The following is a 17,874-nucleotide window of genomic DNA, read 5'->3' as shown; positions in this document are numbered from 1 at the left end:
AATATATGTTTATAGAAGCGCAAATTGCAGTTTAGTAGCATTCTCAATCGAAACACGGCTTTAATTAACTACAGGCTGTGGTCGAAACAATCCATTTATCGTTGTCTTTAATTGGTCAAGGGAAAATATGTTGAGTTCATACCAAAACGTGCACGTGTCATGATGTATCCTCTATCAGCATGAACTGAATCTGCGCTCAATCTTGTTAAAATGTCTCCATGTGGTCTGTAACACTTACAATTACATGTTGAACTGTCGGATATTTCTATACACTCATTCTTGGCAAACTATATACATGTATATAAAACACTCCTTTTCAAAGCTCATTGTGACCAAGTCTAACAAAAAAAGTGTTGTCAAATTTAAGAAACATCAAGATAATTTGCGGACGCGCGATGTGTTTTTCAACAAGTTGAAAGTAGTAAAAATGATAAAACAGTTTAGGCCAAATGAATTAGACTAATTCTGATAGACAAATCGATTTGGCAAATAATAGATCGTTGAGTGTCTGTCGAAAGTATATGAGTTGTATTATTCTAAAAATTACATATTATACATTCATTTTTCTACCTATGCATGTCCTGTTGTTGTTGTTGTTGTTGTTTTCTTTTTCAGAAGGCCACATTGGAAATAAGATATATATGATTGTTATTGTATGTTCTTAATGTGTAACCTTCTTTAAATAAAGATATTATTATTATTATTATTATTATTATAGCTTGACGACAATTTTAAATCCTGATGATTACTTAACAGTTGATTTTCGTTCGGACGAAACGTTTTGGAAACCGCTGCTGATTCATCTGAGAACGACTGCAGACAGTCAAAACAAAATACTCGTATATTTTTCGTAGTCCTTTCGCTCCCTTTCTACGGCATTATTTCTTATAAATGTGCTCTTAAATTTATAGCACTCTTATAACTTAATAACCCTATTTTTAATATAAGAGTTTTAAATTTAAGTTTTGTATATTCAGGCACTATAGTGTGACCCAAATTTATCAAGAATCTTCTAAATTATAAATTGGTAATATATAATTATTATGAAACACGACATATGTATGATTTTTTCGTGTCATGTCATGATGTGTTATATAGCTGTTCAAACAAGACTTAGTGCTCTCCATGAACAGGTTCAGTACAACATTTTCAATTTTGCCTTAATGCATACATGTGAATTCTCCCACTTTTAGCGGGAGACTCCAGCCAGTTTCTGAATCCATATTTTCAAACATTTTTCTTAAAATAATGGGTACTTTCAGAAATTAAAGAAATCTCCCCTTTTTGATGTCAGAACATCCTTCTTTGTTTATTGCAAATTCTAAAATCTCCCTCTTTTTTGAAAAATATCTCCCATTTGAGCATCGGAAAAAGTTCACATGTATGTTAATGACCCTTTTAGGGATTCTATTTCACTCTATTTCATATAAGCTGTAAGGTAGGACAGATATATTAAAACCAACACAATTTTAGATCTATATCAATACATGTTTCGCTTTATTAGCTTCGTCAGTTAATGCATAAAGGGAAATAAGCTGTAAAAAAATACAACTCAACGTTTGACTCCCTTTTTATGCATTAAACCTTAGAAGCCGCACATGTGTTATCGGTCTAGAATGCATTGAACCTGTGCACTAGATATATTTAGTACTATGTAACCTAAAAATTTAGTGATTCCCAACCATTTAAATACCACCGGAAGTGCAGTCGAAAAAATGCAAAACAAAAGAAATTTTTGCAAGATACGAATAAATGTCTATGAAAGTCAACACTGTTTGAGATCTAAATGGTAGTTTTTGCCAATATTTTTCATTTTTCAATATAAAATTTATCATTATGAACAATAAACTTTGATATTTGTTTAAAGGAAAATAATATGTATTTTCGCGATGTATAATTTACGTTCATTTTTTTAAAGACAAACTTATCCTACTTTTATATGTTATAAGGAAGCTTAAACATTAACTGTCGTGATTGAACTTTAAAGAACATTTCTTTATGTAAATGTTTGCCTTTTTAACAGAAATATAACACTCATTGTTTTTTGTTGTTTATTTTCATCACATCATTTATGAAGCCAAATTTCATTTTTTCACACCCATAAACACTTTCAAAATGATTTACGTAAATAACCGAGCTATATCGAGTGAAAAAACGAGTTGCTTCCCTTATCTTCGAGTAAAATCGATACCGCTTATGCTAAAACAATACAGGTTGGTGAAGTGTTGACTTCAAACCACTTGCCCCTCATCACTGTGGGTTCGAATCCCAACAGGGACTTGTGAGGAAGCTACCCAGCTAGCTAACAGAATGTCGGTGGTTCTACTCAGGTGCCGTTTGTGCCTGAAATAATTTACAGAAGGTCTTCCTCCACCAGTAAAGCCAGAACGCCACCATATGACCAAAACTGTGTTGGTGTGACGTAACAAAAAAAAAAAACTCTATAGACTTTATTTCGGCCCTTCATCATGTGCAACATGGGATGCTTAAAATGATTTTTTTTTTGCATCTAAGTAACTAAGTCCTTGATGATTATTGACCAACTTTTAGGAGGCATACAATGTTCAATAAAAAAATATTAGAAAGTTTTAAACATAAAATGATTAAAGCTGGCTTAAGCATAAATTTGGGATAATTGAAGATAGGAACATGTGCTGAGAAAGAATTTTAGTTTTTACTGTGGACTGGTAGAAACTATAGGTTAAACATGAATGTTGAAAAATGAAGTCAGTCAAATTAAATGCAACATCACATGGATTGAATTTTAATGTTTTTCCACCCAATCTGAAGGCATGCTGCTTTAATTCTTTCATAATTCAGTATTTGGGAAAAAAAAGGAAAACAAGAGGAAAAGAAGAAGAACTAACAACAACAACAAAAATCAAACTAAAATTGAAATAGAATATATGCTGCATGCATGTCTTTAGATAAATTTCAACATTGATTGAATTTATTGGCATTTATTTTGCTAATTTCTTCCCTGTAATTTCATATTTTCAGATTTGTTATACATGATGTTTAAATAGCCAGATTATAGCCTACAGGTACAGACAGACAGCCATGCAATTTGGTAATGTCAGCCTTGGGGTGTCTGCGGGGTACTATATCATACTTGGACTGTGGTGGCACATACAGATTACTAAGAAATACTGGAATTGCAAACACAAGAAATCAGACTTCTCATCCTCTGTCTCATTCCAGTGTTGCTCAAGGTAATATGATATGTGAGCCGCGTCATGACAAAACAAACAGAGTGCGTTTGCGACCAGCATGGATCCAGACCAGCCTGCGCATTCTGATCAGGATCCATGCTGTTCGCTGTCAGATTCTCCACTTGAATTATGGTTGGTAAACAAACAGCATGGATCCTGATTAGACTGCGCGGATGGGCAGGCTGGTCTTGATCCATGCTGGTCGCAAACTCACTATGTTGGTTTTGTCGTGAGGCGGCTCATATATTTGATATTGAATAAGTGTAAGTTCATACTGAATTTATTGAACAAGTTGAATAAAATCTTATCATGTGAGCCTCTGTATGAAACTTATGCGAATTTAATATTTTATTTATCACATACCAAAAATAAAGACCATTTGTAATGACAAAGAACCAGTTTACATTGAAGCGCCTATAGTATAACACTTACATTTGGCATGTCTTATCTCTATGTAAATATATATCAAAATATACAATACCATTTTTACAAATATTTGTATGTATTAAAAACTTTATTACATTGTAAATACTTCGCAATCTACAGTGCCGTATAAATTTTTCCTCCAGACATTGTTTTGGTATCATCTGTGAGTGTACCTTTAATATATATTGAAGTCAGTTTGAATTATTTGGCCCATATACTATACACCTTTAGACTGAGAAAATCTACATGTATTATATTTATAGGCAACATTATTGACAAAGTTCAAGTTTATTTTGCACTGCAAAAATTGTCTACATTTTGATTGATGTAATTTATTTTACATGTACAATGTACATTTGTAAATTTTCCCAAATTTTTGTGTCACAGAAATGCTTGAACTTATGTAAATTGTTTCGACAAGTTCAGTAGAAAGCACTGGATAATTTTTTTTCACCTATAATATTTGTCACAGATTATAATTTTCAGTGTAAAGCAACTGTCATATTAATTATTGTGCCTGTCCATTTTTCACAGGCTCTCCTAGTAATAAGTTTAGGTTTAAGGGCATTATAAGAATCAACAATAGTATTATATATGTAGGTTGATTCTATTATAATTGTATAATAATGATATGGGCCATGACACTCTATACAACAATGTGACATAAATGGCCCCTAATCCCACGTTTATTAGTCTGTTTAAAATCATGTTGGAATCTTTTAATAAATTTTTTTAATTGATATTGTTTTATGCTCTCTTTGCAGATGTAGGAATATACCTGTGGAAGGAATATGTAAGATTCTCTCAAGTATCTGTATATGTGTGGTCAGTATATATCAAATCAGAAGTGCTAGCAACACCTCAGAGAGGAATGAGGGTATCGGACAGCTCACCGTGTTTAGTTTGTTTTCCTTAGCAACGTTTTGTGATATTATATCAGACTGTTGCCAGCGTGTGATTTTTCCTGGTCTGGACTACCTGATATTAGTGATCTGTTTCAACGTACAGTCAGTAGTGCTGTCGTGTCATTCTGTGTCAGTTTATTCGTGGATGTCGGTCGCAGATACTTGTGCAATGTACGCAGCTACATTCGTTGCTGTGGCTTTACTACTCGAGTTTAAATACCCGCATTATATCTGGTTCCCGTTGATGCGTTCATTTTGTACTCTGGTGCTGGGAACCTGGTTTGCTCACATGTGCATTGTCCTGTTTCAAGAAAGCTTACAGTTGAAGAATTCATTAGATGTTCCTAATGTAACTGGAAACACAAGTTCCATTGGAGCTCAGAGTGCAATTTTGACTGAATCTGAAACAAAGATCGAGAATTTATCTTTTGTGCCAATGTATTTTTCTTGGCATATTCTGTTTAATGTGAATCTTTTGACAATTATTTGGGTAGCAGTGTGGAAATTGGCCAATAGAAACTGCTGTGTGTGCATGCCAGATGAAGAACGTGTCAATCAGTTTGAAAATCGTGTTCATTTTGATTACCATATGATCACACGCATGACCGATTCCGATTATGAGGATTAGTTTCCTGGATGTTTGACCTTAAGCCCGCTGGTGGAAACTGAATACACATGTGACTAGTGCAGATTGAAATTAGCATGCACATCTGTGCAGTTTAGATCATGATCTGTACTGTTTGCTATTAAGCCTGTAAATATTTTTGAAATTTTCCCCTTAATATGATGAATGGTTTAGTCCAGATTGAAAGATGGACAAGTCCATTTAAGGTATATAGTGTTGTTAGGGTTAAAACACGTACATCAATGATCTTTAAGATGCAGGCATCCTGATATTATCATATTTTTAAAAAAATCAAATCTTTGTAATATGTATATAAGGAGTTTAAGAAATGTATAAATATTTACAATTTAAATGGTGCTTACATTTTATACTCAAAATATTGTGTATTTTACTGTTTTGAGGAAGAGCTATAAGCCTATCGTACTCAGCCCTGCATCAGGGTCAGCGTCCCACTTTGGTTAAACTTTTGTGTGCAAGTTGTTATCTCCAATACTACTTAAGGGAATATGTAATTGTTGAAACTTCACACACGGTTTTGAGAGCTTAATAGAGGGTCACTTTCCAAGCCCCATAACTGTTACATGGATTTGACAGAATTATACCCCTTGTTGAACTTGGAAAATTCAACATTATCCAGTTTCTTGTTTTACTATCAAGCACTGGGAATAGTTGAATACACTGTCCTACTGATAGCTCTTGTTAATACTATATATCTACCAAAGTTTATTTAAAAGAGGAGACACCATTTTTGAATATTTTGACAATCTTAGATGAAATTTAAAAAAAAATTAAGTGCCTTAAACTAATTTAAATCAGTTTATTTCCACACATGGCAATACTTTTACAAATACAATTTACAAAAACACTTCTTAATTTATTATAATGTTTGGTGCTTGACTTAAATAAAAGGCCCATTAAGCCTAAGAATTCTATGACTTTTATTTCTCAAATTATTTGGGTCCTGTTACAGTTTCCAAAAATTTCCAAAAAGATCATTTTCCACATAGCTTAGCCATAATTTATATCTTTTTTATAGTAGCACTTAGTACAGTTATAGTGATTTAGTATTTTGTATGGAGGTCAAAATACCACTTTGTTTATATTTTGCTACTTTTATGACAAATTTTACATTCAGCGCTATTTTATTCTCTTGTTCTAAATCAATTATTATGGTACCAGTACATCAATAAAAAACATATTTTACACTTTTCTAAAGAATGATAAAATATTCAATTCTGAGGCATAATGTGCCTTTAATGACCAATTTCATGATCTGAATATAGATGTGCTTTAAGTTGCTACAGTGTAGCTCAATGTGGATATTATTTATGATACTCATTATTATAGCTCATCTTTGAGCATTTATAATGCTCAATAGAGCATACACAATGCTCAGTAGAGTATTCACAATGCTCAAAGACAAATCATTGTGGTAGTAAGTAATGCATTTTATTATCCCCCGCCGAAAAGGCGGCGGGGGATATAGTAATAGTCTCCGTCCGTCCGAGCATATCTCTCAAAGTATTTGAGTTATCAACTTGAAACTTCAAAGGTGGATATACCTCATTGAGGAGGAGTGCAGTGCACAAGAATGATAACTCTACCCTGCATAATTTTTTGAGTTATTACCCTTTGTTATTTTTCAAAATTGATTTTGTCCAGAGCATAACTCAAAAGCCTATGAGATATCAACATGAAACTTCATAGGTGCATAGATCTCACCCAGGAGGTGTGCAGTGCACAAGAATGATAACTCTACCTTTCATAATTTTTGAGTTATTGCCCTTTGTTATTTTTCTTACCATTTTTTTCACCCAAGTGGAGCATAACTTAAAAGTGTTTGAGATGTCAACATGAAATGTCATAATTGTTAAGTTATTGCCCTTTGTTATTTTTCAATATTAATTTTTGTCCAGAGCATAACTCAAAAGGCCTTCGAGATATCATTATGAAACTTCATAGGTGCATAGATCTAACTCAGGAGGTGTGCAGTGCACAAGAATTTATAATTTTTGAGTTATTGCCCTTTGTTATTTTTCATACTTAATTTTTCAATTCAATTTTTTTTTCTCAAAAAGTATTTGAGGTATCAACTTGAAACTTCATAGGTGGATAGATTTTACTGAGGAGGGGTGCAGCACACAAGAATGATAACCTACCCTGCATTATTTTCCAGTTATTGCCCTTTGTTATTTTCGGCCATCAGTTTTCACATAGGTTTCAAATCTGTTATCACCATAGCCATCAGTTTTCATTACCAAAAGACCTCTTAAAATTGAATTACTCTGCTCTACTACATATACATTCTTCCAATGAGCAAACACATTAGGCGGGGAATGGCCATGTTGACATGGCTCTTGTTTGCAATTGTTATAATCTTAACACAATCATGCAGTTATTTGCTGGTTTTATTCCTTAGTTGTATATACATGTACATTTATATATATTGTTGAATCTCAAAAATTTGCATATTGTAATATTTATAATATAAAATGACCATTATTTTTTTTACCCAAATTTTTATCTAGAAGAGACTTTTCTTTGGAGAATCAAAATATGACCTTGACCTCTTCATGACCTTGACCATCATGTCAGGTTTTCATCTTTCGGAAACTTTACCATATTATTGTTAGTTATTAATAGATATGAGATAGGGGCATTAATTTTGTGTTGAATTAACACATCTTGTTTAAAATATTAAAATAGTTTTGTGGGCCATCTGACAACTTGAATGTTATCTTTTTAAAATCTGATTATTGATTATGTATAGATTTAAAAAAAAAAAAAGTAAGTTCTAAGAAATAGCAGGACACTCATTGTCATAATGATGATAATGTATGTGGTGTGTCAATATTAATTTTGACTTGTATTCTATAAACATTTATTTTTATATAAAAAATGTGCCAATTTTACCTTGTAATGATTACTGGTAGTATACATATGTACATGTTAATGTATATTGCCAATAAATTAGCAAATCTTGTTAACCTAGCCTTTTGGGTTAATTAATTATGTAACATATTTTAATAACAAGATAATTTATACTATTGTAAAAAAATAATTGTCTTTCATGTTTTCTAATTTTTTTTGGAAGAAGAATAATCACTTTGTATATTTTTTACCCTTTAAATCTTTAAAATGAATTTTTGATCTATTTTGATTGGCAAAACAAATATTTGAAAATCATTTGGAAAAAGTTAGGCAATTTTTAATCAATTTCATTTATAGGAAAGACACAAGTAAAGATATTGTGCAGTAATTTTCTTTGCATTTTTCAAAATATATTAAATAGTTATCAGAAGAAATTGTGTTTACCCATGTAAAAGTAATGTACATGTAATTCAATCAATTACTAGGGGAAAGTTGAAGTTATCCAATGTAATTGTGATAAATATTTCAAGAAGTAATTGTAATGTAATCAGTTATAGACAAAAGTAATTTGCCTCCCCCATGTCTCATCACTTTTACAACATACATGTACATCTTTTGTTAATAGACAGGTCTATTGGTGTAATTGTAATGTATCTAAATCAAATATTTGATGGCATTTGAAAATTGCATTTGTGTTAAGTCTTGTTATAATTAATAAAATTTTGATTATGTCAGAATTATAACATGCTACAAAATGTGCTATGTTTTTTTCTCATTCATGAAAATATGATGTAATTTTTTTACATTAATAATCTATTTTTGTGATTAATGTTTTTTTTTATATAAATCTTCTAAAGCTTCTTAAAGAGTACACAGCAATGTCTTATGAAATATTTTAATTTTTTATCAACAGTAAAATTATGTTGTCACCATAATCCTATCGGCAATTCTCAAAAAAAAATTTAAATGTAAAATTTCACTGTTGTTCAATGTACGAGTTAGTCTGAATATGGAAATCAGCTCCAGTTTAAATTTAAAATTGTGTTGTTTTAAATAAAAATCACAATGTTTTGACTCAAAGTCTTCATCGGGTATACTTGTTTACAGGAAAATAAGATGACGTCAAGAATAACACATATGAATATTGTATGCTAACAGAATAAAATGTTCTTGAACAAAATATTATGTTCCTATTTTAAGTAAGTTTTTAAACTATTAAACATTGATTTTATACATTCGTCAATCGCTTTTACAACAATAAACTACCATAGTTCTTTCATACAAACATTTTGGAAGAATTCTTTTTTTAAAATTCAAATATAAATTTTACAGCAGATATATAGCTTTATACACTTTAAGTTAAACTTTGAAAGGTATTGTTATATGCCAAGTTATCTGTAGAAATCATTTATTTTATAAATGTTTTTCTGTGACCATAATTTTCCTGGTGCCGTTTGTTTTCCACTGTTGATATTATATGACATACGTAAAATAGCCGCTACTATAACTGAACAACAGTTAAGTACTGGTATATTTATTTAGATACACTCATTATACCAGTTTTAATACCTATTTCTCCATATTTAAGCCACTGGGACTATGCTGTAAACAAATAGGGTATTTTTTTTCTGAATCCCAATTGTCATTAATCAAAATGATAACTTTTATGAGTTTTATCCCATGTTGCCAAATAAAATTGTGAAATTACAAAACTATGATTTGACTAGCATACATACTTATAAGTGAAGATTATTATGAGGAGAAATGTGGAAGCTTTATGTATCAAAAACTGTTTGCCTAACTTTGATAATAATGCTTCAATCAAAAAATATTTTTTTTCAAAGCCAAGGATAGTGATAGTAATTTAGCTTTATTGAGAATGCAGGCAGCTGTGTTAAGTCACAAAAAGTTCACATTTAAGTATCAGTATTATACATGTATATATTTAAACATGTAGCCTTATGAGATTTATGACTTACAATAAGATGTTTATTTAGTTGTTTATTACAATGATATTATTAACTTGTGTGCGTAAAATACTCAAGAAGAGAGGGAGGGGCGTCTGTGGCAGAGTTTCGTAATTCTGTAAATCCTGGCCTTGAGGTTTATAAAACTTTTTTCTGAGTTCTGTCTCGAATCTTAGGATTCTCATTGGTCAATGTACATACTGTGGCAGTTTCTGGCCAATCAAATGCCAGAGATCCGAGTTTGAGCCTAGAGAAATTCTTTATAACTTTGGTCTCTGGTAACTAGAGACATTATAGTGTAACTCAAGAAATAAAGCTCACAAGATTTCAAAATGTACAGTCATGTATTAGGTTATTTGAGTAGATAGTTATGGATATTTTGTAATTATTATGTGTATCAGATACTAGAATTGTTAATAACTTAATCAATGCATTATGTCAACTCACAAAGACTATAAAGCTATATTTAGCTGGCAGTATTTGGTCATATATTTATGTTTTCATTAAAATCATACAACAAAAATTCACTCATAATTATTGTTTTAACAATTTTAGTATTGTAAGTGATGTTTCTTGTCACTCTGTATTGTTACATTGTTACCTACTTGCCAATTTAGAGGAAAAATTTGATTTCAGAGAAATGTGAATTTGTAAAAGGCATTTTCCAATTTTAAGTGGTTATTTTGAAATTTTTAATGATATTAATTATTTTCGTATTGATGTGTAGGAAAACCATGTGGGTTAGGAGAATACCTTGGTAACTACATGTGTCATAATCATCCAAGTTTTCAGAAATACAATGTATGAAATTAAATGCATAGCTTGTTCTTTTATTAATATATTGTCACTATAGTGCAATAACTGGTTCCTATTAAATTATATAGGGACTTAACCAGTTACTGCACTAAGGTGACGAATTATGTGGGTTTTTAAGAAACAAAATATAATAGTACATGTATGTATATTTAATAGAACAGGAACAAAACGTTAATGGTGCTTTGTATGATTTTTATTTAATGCCTGCAAGTAAGATCTTTTATTATATACTTATAAATGAAATATATAAAATGTGTATTTTTTCATTTTCTATATTTTCACTGTAACTTTTTTTTCCCGCTTTTCACTAGTGTCTTCCCAGACACTTTCTTCTAAATTCAGCCAATATATAAAGTTAATGGAGAAGTCTGTGTAAGTTTCTGTCATGTCAAAAAAGGATAGAATTGAATATGATAAACAGAAATTTTCTGTGTACTGGTATATTTTAACCCCTTTTCCGTAATTTACATGTGTTGTATATACATGTACTGTTTGCCATGTGTAAATTATTTTATGTTCATTTCAAACTATTTTACTTTTTAATGCTTTTTTAAAAATTTCATGAAAATTAGTGGGAATCTTGAGGCTTGCTGCTTTAAGGATTTATTTTATTGAACTTTTCATAGCAACAGTGCATTTATATTTCATTTCTTTTTAATTTTTGCATGTTCTCTTGTCTTTCATTGTAAACCTTTTGTATTTTGAAGTTTAACCCTGTCCCCATGGTGCAATAAAATATTGAATTTATGTATTTTGTTATTGTTTTTTCAGCTGGATGGATATGAGAATAATGAATCTCTAAAACTCATCCTGGAGCCAGCATTAGCAAAGCACTTCTTTAACATTGAGTAATTGACTATCTAGTCATCGTCAGTTACCACCTAGGGTAATTATTCTGTACATACTACATTATATATATAATGTAGTATGTACAGAATATATACTGTTGGTAACTGATGATGTTTTCCTGTTGACCAGTGAAGGCGTTATCTTGAAATACCGCACATGTGCTTGGAATTACATGTATAGTGTCCAAGACCATAAGCTCTAACATGGATTTTGTCCGACTTGTAAACTTAGCACATACCTGGTTACAATGTGACTCCCCTACTACTGAGGTACATACTTGAAAACTTACACATGTCTTCGCAGTCAGGACTGGTTAAAAAACTTTCAAGTCCTAGTTAATCAAGCTAAAAAATAAATGCCATTTTAAAGCAAAATTACATTGATTTTGACAACTTTCAAAGTTCAGATCAACATGATAGTTTGTCACAGTTTGATGGTTAATTTCACTTGATAACAAGGGATTGTCTTACAGTCAATGTCACAGGATTATTTGTTACAGTTTTGACATTCAATGTTGCCCGATTATTTGTCAGTGTGACATACTTGTCACAGTTTGCCAATCAATGTCACATGATAATATGTCACAGTTTGACAATGCCACACTGATAATTTTCACAGTTTGACATATAAATGCCACCTGAAAATTTGTCAGTTTGTTGGTCAATGTCAATACATCAGAATTTGTCTGCTAGGGATTGACAATATGAGGCACATGCCAATTTCTAAGGCTTGAGGGTAGAAACACAGGTGTTCGGCACATTTTGCCATTCCAATTATGGTTAAAATTACTATTCAGCACCCGTTTACTATATAAAATAGATACCGTACTTTATATAATAAACGGGTGCTGGATAGTAATTTTGTTCTTGATGATCAAGGGGTGATTATTTTATGATAATTGGACCGTTATTGACATGGCAGATGTGCCGAACGCCTGTGGGTCCAAATAAATGTTACCTTTCCTCTTATACACCATTGAAATACAAATTTCATCAACATTTGTCATTAACTAATATTTTTTAACTTACGATCATTCATTCATCTTGATCTGATAAATAACAAACACCATAAAAAACTGTTTACCTTTTATTTTAGTGCAATATTTATTTTATTTTTTGCACATATAAATGGTAACAACACATATAATGATAGTATTTTATCACTTAACAATAATCATATATATTTCTTTCATTCCAATAAACATATATACATCTGAGAAGGAACAAAATAATTTATATCAAGAGCCTGAAATGTAAATAGTTGTAAAAAAAGATTCAATACTGATTTTTCCTTTGCAAATAACTTACAATTTGTTTTTTTTAAAGATTTCAGTCTGATATAGGTACATGTACTATTAAATACATAGACTGTGTACCATGATTTCTATAAAATGCTCATTTACCCTTGGATATTTATGTAGATAACTATTTAAAACTACATGTATATCTCTTTTTTAACAACAATTATGTAATTGTATTACTTAAAAAAATGTTATTTTCAATAAAATCAATATACATGGATTTTATATGAATTAGTTATATGAGTAAAAAATAAACAGAATTATTTGACACAATAATACCTTTATGTAAGTATTCATTCACTTCACTAACATACTTTTCATGTCAAATGTTTTAAACACTCTCAGCAGTTAAAAATTATATTCAATGCTTGAAAATACAATTGTAACATGATCACTTTTATTAGGCAATTTAACTATAATTAGGCAGGGATATAGATAATCAATGTTATCAACATCCCAAAGTTAGGTGAAACACTCTTCTGTTCTTTTTTCTCTATTTTAATCACTTAAAAGTGTGTCCCAGGTTGTTATAATGTACTTGTATTTATTACATGTAACTCGAGAAAAAATATATACACAAATGTACACATTATTCTAAAGACTCTAATTTTTAACAAACCTAAAATAATGTACCAGTATATTGAAACGGAAAACTGTTTAAAAAAAAAAAGCAAAATCATATGAAAAAAGCAAATTTATCAAGTATTTTGGCAGTAAATTAATGCATTATGTAAATGTACAGCATTCTCACTGATACAGTTAGAACCCATTTTAATTATTCTTTATTATAAAATAGTAAAGCTATAAATGCTGCTTTTATGGTAAATATTTCAGAATTGTTTGTTAAGACCTTTTTTTATGAGAAAGTGAGTTTATAAAATAACAAAATATTTTTAAAAAAATTTTGAATCATGTTAGATGTTATTTTTTTGTCTTGCAGCTCTATCAATATTTGTCTGATGTCAAATTTTATATCCTAAATCAAAAGTTCAATAGCAATATAAAACATTATCAAAAAATTAATGTAACATAATAATTAAATTATAATAAAAACCTGATTACTTTTTTAATAATTAATTTCACTAAGTTCAAAATTAACACAAAGTAACCAGTAACAGTCAATGAGATATAAATGAAAATAATTGCAATAACAAATTAATATTATTTCGGATATTTAAACTACTCTTGATCATGTAAAAACTGTTCTTCACTTTCCTGTAACACTGCCTCGGTACTAGCTAATTCCACCTGTAAATACAAACAATATAGAAACATGTACCTTTATCCAATTAACAATTGTTATATTACTTCATTTGGTTTACTGACATCACATTTGACTTCATATGATGTGTAATCATTCCTTTTTAAAAATTACTTCTCCGCTCAATGTAGTTCAACATATTCTTTTCTCAATTCTCTTTAATTAGCATGTTCAAATTCAATTAGATTCCTGCACATTTGAACCAAAACCATGCATTATTCTACAACAATGCACTCCAAATTGATATCTATTTCCTAAAAAAACCCAACATTAATTAGATTATAAGATAATTGATTTTCAATTTACACTGTTCACAAATTTGAATAAAACCGGTTTGTAGAATTCTTAATATTTTGACTTATTTAATGACTTATTCAATATAACTTGTGACATTGTGATGTAAAAATATAAATGTCATACCTTTGGTATAGGGTACTGTGTGGGTTCTGGGGCACTGTTTCTGTCAAAATCTTTCATGGTACCACATTTGGCTATATCATCTACCCAAACCCCTTCATACAATTGTCCATGGGTGAGGTAATAAAACTTTCCAGGTCCATTCTTTTTATCATCACGCCAAGAACCCTCATATCTGTTTTCATTTGCTGTAATTAAGGAGAGAAATTTCTTTTCAATATTTGCTGTCTTATTTTGAGGGGAAAAAAATATAAATATGATATTGCTAAGTCGACTAACATTATAGTCATAATATCAGTGAGTTAAAACGGAAGGCTTTCAGATAAGTAAATAAATTGGAAAAAAACAAATTTATTTTATGTTATATCACCATATTTCTACCAAGTGCATGATAATATTCTGGACATATATCAAACATCTTCCAAATTTTTCGAAAATTTAGAATAAATCTGGAAGATTACTGCTTCATGAACTTGCTTACTCCATTTTCTTGAAAGAAATTGTAAGAATATCATGCAATACAATGCTTTGTAGAAAGTCCCTTAGGGAATAATTGGAAAGAATCAGATAGCATTTATACAACCTCTGTTGAGATGATATCAGCTGGTAAAGTATTCTTGTTGATGAATAATTAACAACTTCAATGCCTTATAGTCTAATCCTTATAGAGATTGGCTAATTGCTGATTTAAGATGCATGATAGATATCAGATGAGTAAAATGAGATGGTTCCCATTAATCAATATCTTAACAAAAGATATTGCAGCAATATTATTTGAAATTACATTGTATTTAGACAATGAAAAGCAGAAGTCTACACATGTATATTAAGATCTTAAAATTGAATTAAATCTTGATTTTAAAATGATGTTGAACATGTACTTTTATTACAGATTTTGTCTATGGATGCTTAGAACAACTGTCTATAGATAACCCTTTGGCTGTGTCGCTGAATGGTTAATGTGAGAGGGGCAAGCCAATTTGTTTCCTTCAGCAAGAAACTTTAACAATCATCGCTTTAATAGTTAGTTCCAGGAACAGATACAAGAGTGTTTCAATAAGCTTTTAGCTACAAACACAATCAAACTAAAATAATTCGCATAAACTAAACTGAAATAAAAGCTTACGTAATCTCAACATTCCTTGTCCATTACGTTTGTCATCGTACCACTCGCCCTCGTATATTGTTCCGTCTTTGTAATACATTCTTCCCCAGCCACTTCTATTGTCTCCGTACCATTCACCTTCATAATACTCCTCATCTGTGTAGAAATTGGTCCCATAACCCTGAACAAAATAAAAGAATTAGATTTTTCAGAGAGGCCATTAAAACAAAAGAATTCAATTTTTCAGATTTTTTTTTTCCTTGGACTGATATTTTTAACGTCATACAGTTATTTTCAAGCATGTACTGGTCATTGGTCAAGGAAGACTTAAATGACAGTGCTCTCTGTTTATCCCCAGAGGACACTGCACTGAATGCAATACAATTAAACCACTTTTGCCTCACAACCATGAATGAAAACTCATTGAAAGCATACAGTATGATAGTGGAGGGCTTTACCATTGGTTAACTGCAAATTTTCATCTAATATTTTATAACACTTCATTGCAACTTTATATACATAACAGACATTGTATATACACAAACAGCAAAATGATAAATAAACAGATTTATACAAAGTAAATTATGAAAACCTACATGTCTCATGTCATTCTTCCAACCACCAGAATATTCTTTAACAAATGCTCCTTTCTTTTTTGCATCAGGTCTACTATAAGTACCAAAACCATTTCTTTTTCCTTTCTTCCAATCTCCATCATAAATTGTGCCAGTCTCCTTCCATTTGTATGTTCCTTTACCTTAAATGTTCAGTGAAAATAAGCAATGTATGAAAAGTAATACCTTGATTCCATGCACAATTAACAGATAATCAGGCTCTTGTAGCTTATGGAAACTAAGAAACTTAAGTTTCTTAACCTAGCTTGATGAGATTAAACACCAAAGTTAAAATGACTTTTCCGTTTTGTTTACTATAAGATAAGATAAGTTTTATTGTAATGGATATCTGACATAATTGTTGTCATGCATCCTAGATTCAACCTGGCCTGTCCTACACTAGACACTACTTTTGTTTATGCCTTTTAGTTCCATGTCAAATCACTGGGTGAGTAAAATGGGCAGCATCATACAGCGACTCAAAACATGTGACCTTTGCAACTCTTTCCCCAGCTCTACATGAGCTCCTCTGCCAGATACACATCTCCCAATTTATGAGCAGTTCAATAGCATGTCATAAAAATGGTAGTGGAAAAAAGAGAAAAGTAGATCTTATTTTTCTATTATGATTACATGTCAAATGATTTTCTAGGGGCATCATATGACCAATAGCTTTATAGTACTGTAAAAGAAGAATAATTAAATCTTTAATTACGCAGACGCATATACTTACCGTCTTTAAGATTGTTTAGCCATTCTCCTGTGTACTGATCACCGTTTACAGAATAAACTGTGTGACGAATTCCTTTCTTTTGTGCTTTATAATCGTTCTCTTTCCATAAAGGTTGTTTAAGTTTTGGTTCTTTTAACATTGGCATTTTGAAAGTCTATAATAGTCAAACGATTTAAACGGTTCTCTGTATTGATTCACAAACACTGATGTTAAACCATGTTTATTTATTTTTTATGCTGTCACCCAAACAGGAAGTTGACAACGTTGCTATAGTATACAAGGGAAGTAATCCAACTTGACATATTTCGCGCCGTTTATTGATCGTAACCATTTTATTTGACAGAAATCAAATCGTATCGATTTATTCTGAGTAAAACATAAACACTTACAATCTTGTCTCATATATCAACATGCATATATAAAACACAAAAAATACAACAAAATATTTATAAAATTAATTAGTATGTTTTATCTTATCCTAGGAATGCCCATATATTAAGCTAAAAGCTTATTTCCAATGGGGTCCATTTACTACTGTAATATTATCACACTGACTTATTTAATAATAAATGAATTATTAGGAAGTTAAAATAAATGAAAATTATTGACACAACTTCAATTTCTGAAGTAAAAACAAATAGAACCAAATGTATAATAAACAGTTGTATAATGCATAGTTTATAGAGTTTCTTCCCAAAATATTTATTAAAAGATTGGTTTAAAAAGCTATATACAGTACTATATAATTATGCACTTATGTTGATATGATTTAT

The 17,874-nt window shown here is 30.5% G+C and overlaps 2 protein-coding genes across 2 annotated transcripts; one reads left to right on the top strand and one right to left on the bottom strand.

Annotated features, from left to right (window-relative positions):
- Positions 1-1,684: 1,684 nt before the first annotated feature.
- LOC132747234 (uncharacterized) lies at positions 1,685-8,307 on the top strand. Its single transcript, XM_060736563.1, has 3 exons — positions 1,685-1,789; positions 3,001-3,212; positions 4,403-8,307. The coding sequence occupies exons 2-3, from the start codon at positions 3,061-3,063 to the stop codon at positions 5,169-5,171; spliced, it is 921 nt and encodes a 306-aa protein (XP_060592546.1). The 5' UTR covers positions 1,685-1,789; positions 3,001-3,060; the 3' UTR covers positions 5,172-8,307.
- A 4,437-nt stretch (positions 8,308-12,744) lies between these two features.
- Positions 12,745-17,377, bottom strand: LOC132747233 (MORN repeat-containing protein 3-like). Its single transcript, XM_060736562.1, has 5 exons — positions 17,102-17,377; positions 16,351-16,511; positions 15,776-15,935; positions 14,653-14,837; positions 12,745-14,219 (listed from the first exon to the last, which is right to left on the bottom strand). Exons 1-5 carry the CDS (start codon positions 17,244-17,246, stop codon positions 14,151-14,153), a joined length of 720 nt encoding a protein of 239 aa, XP_060592545.1. The 5' UTR covers positions 17,247-17,377; the 3' UTR covers positions 12,745-14,150.
- Between the last annotated feature and the right edge of the window lie 497 nt (positions 17,378-17,874).

Source organism: Ruditapes philippinarum, unplaced genomic scaffold (genome assembly GCF_026571515.1).
Source record: "Ruditapes philippinarum isolate M1 unplaced genomic scaffold, ASM2657151v2 ctg4721_1_1_1_1, whole genome shotgun sequence".
Lineage (NCBI taxonomy): Eukaryota > Metazoa > Mollusca > Bivalvia > Venerida > Veneridae > Ruditapes > Ruditapes philippinarum.
Note: the sequence above shows the minus strand (reverse complement) of the source record. Positions and strands in the feature narration are given on the sequence as shown.

Coding starts and splice junctions, on each gene's coding strand:
- LOC132747234 (XM_060736563.1), top strand. CDS start 3,061: ATGCAATTTGGTAATGTCAGCCTTGGGGTGTCTGCGGGGTACTATATC. Junction 3,213..4,402: donor TCATTCCAGTGTTGCTCAAG/GTAATATGATAT, acceptor CTCTCTTTGCAG/ATGTAGGAATATACCTGTGG.
- LOC132747233 (XM_060736562.1), bottom strand. CDS start 17,246: ATGCCAATGTTAAAAGAACCAAAACTTAAACAACCTTTATGGAAAGAG. Junction 16,512..17,101: donor GCTAAACAATCTTAAAGACG/GTAAGTATATGC, acceptor TGAACATTTAAG/GTAAAGGAACATACAAATGG. Junction 15,936..16,350: donor GGAAGAATGACATGAGACAT/GTAGGTTTTCAT, acceptor TATTTTGTTCAG/GGTTATGGGACCAATTTCTA.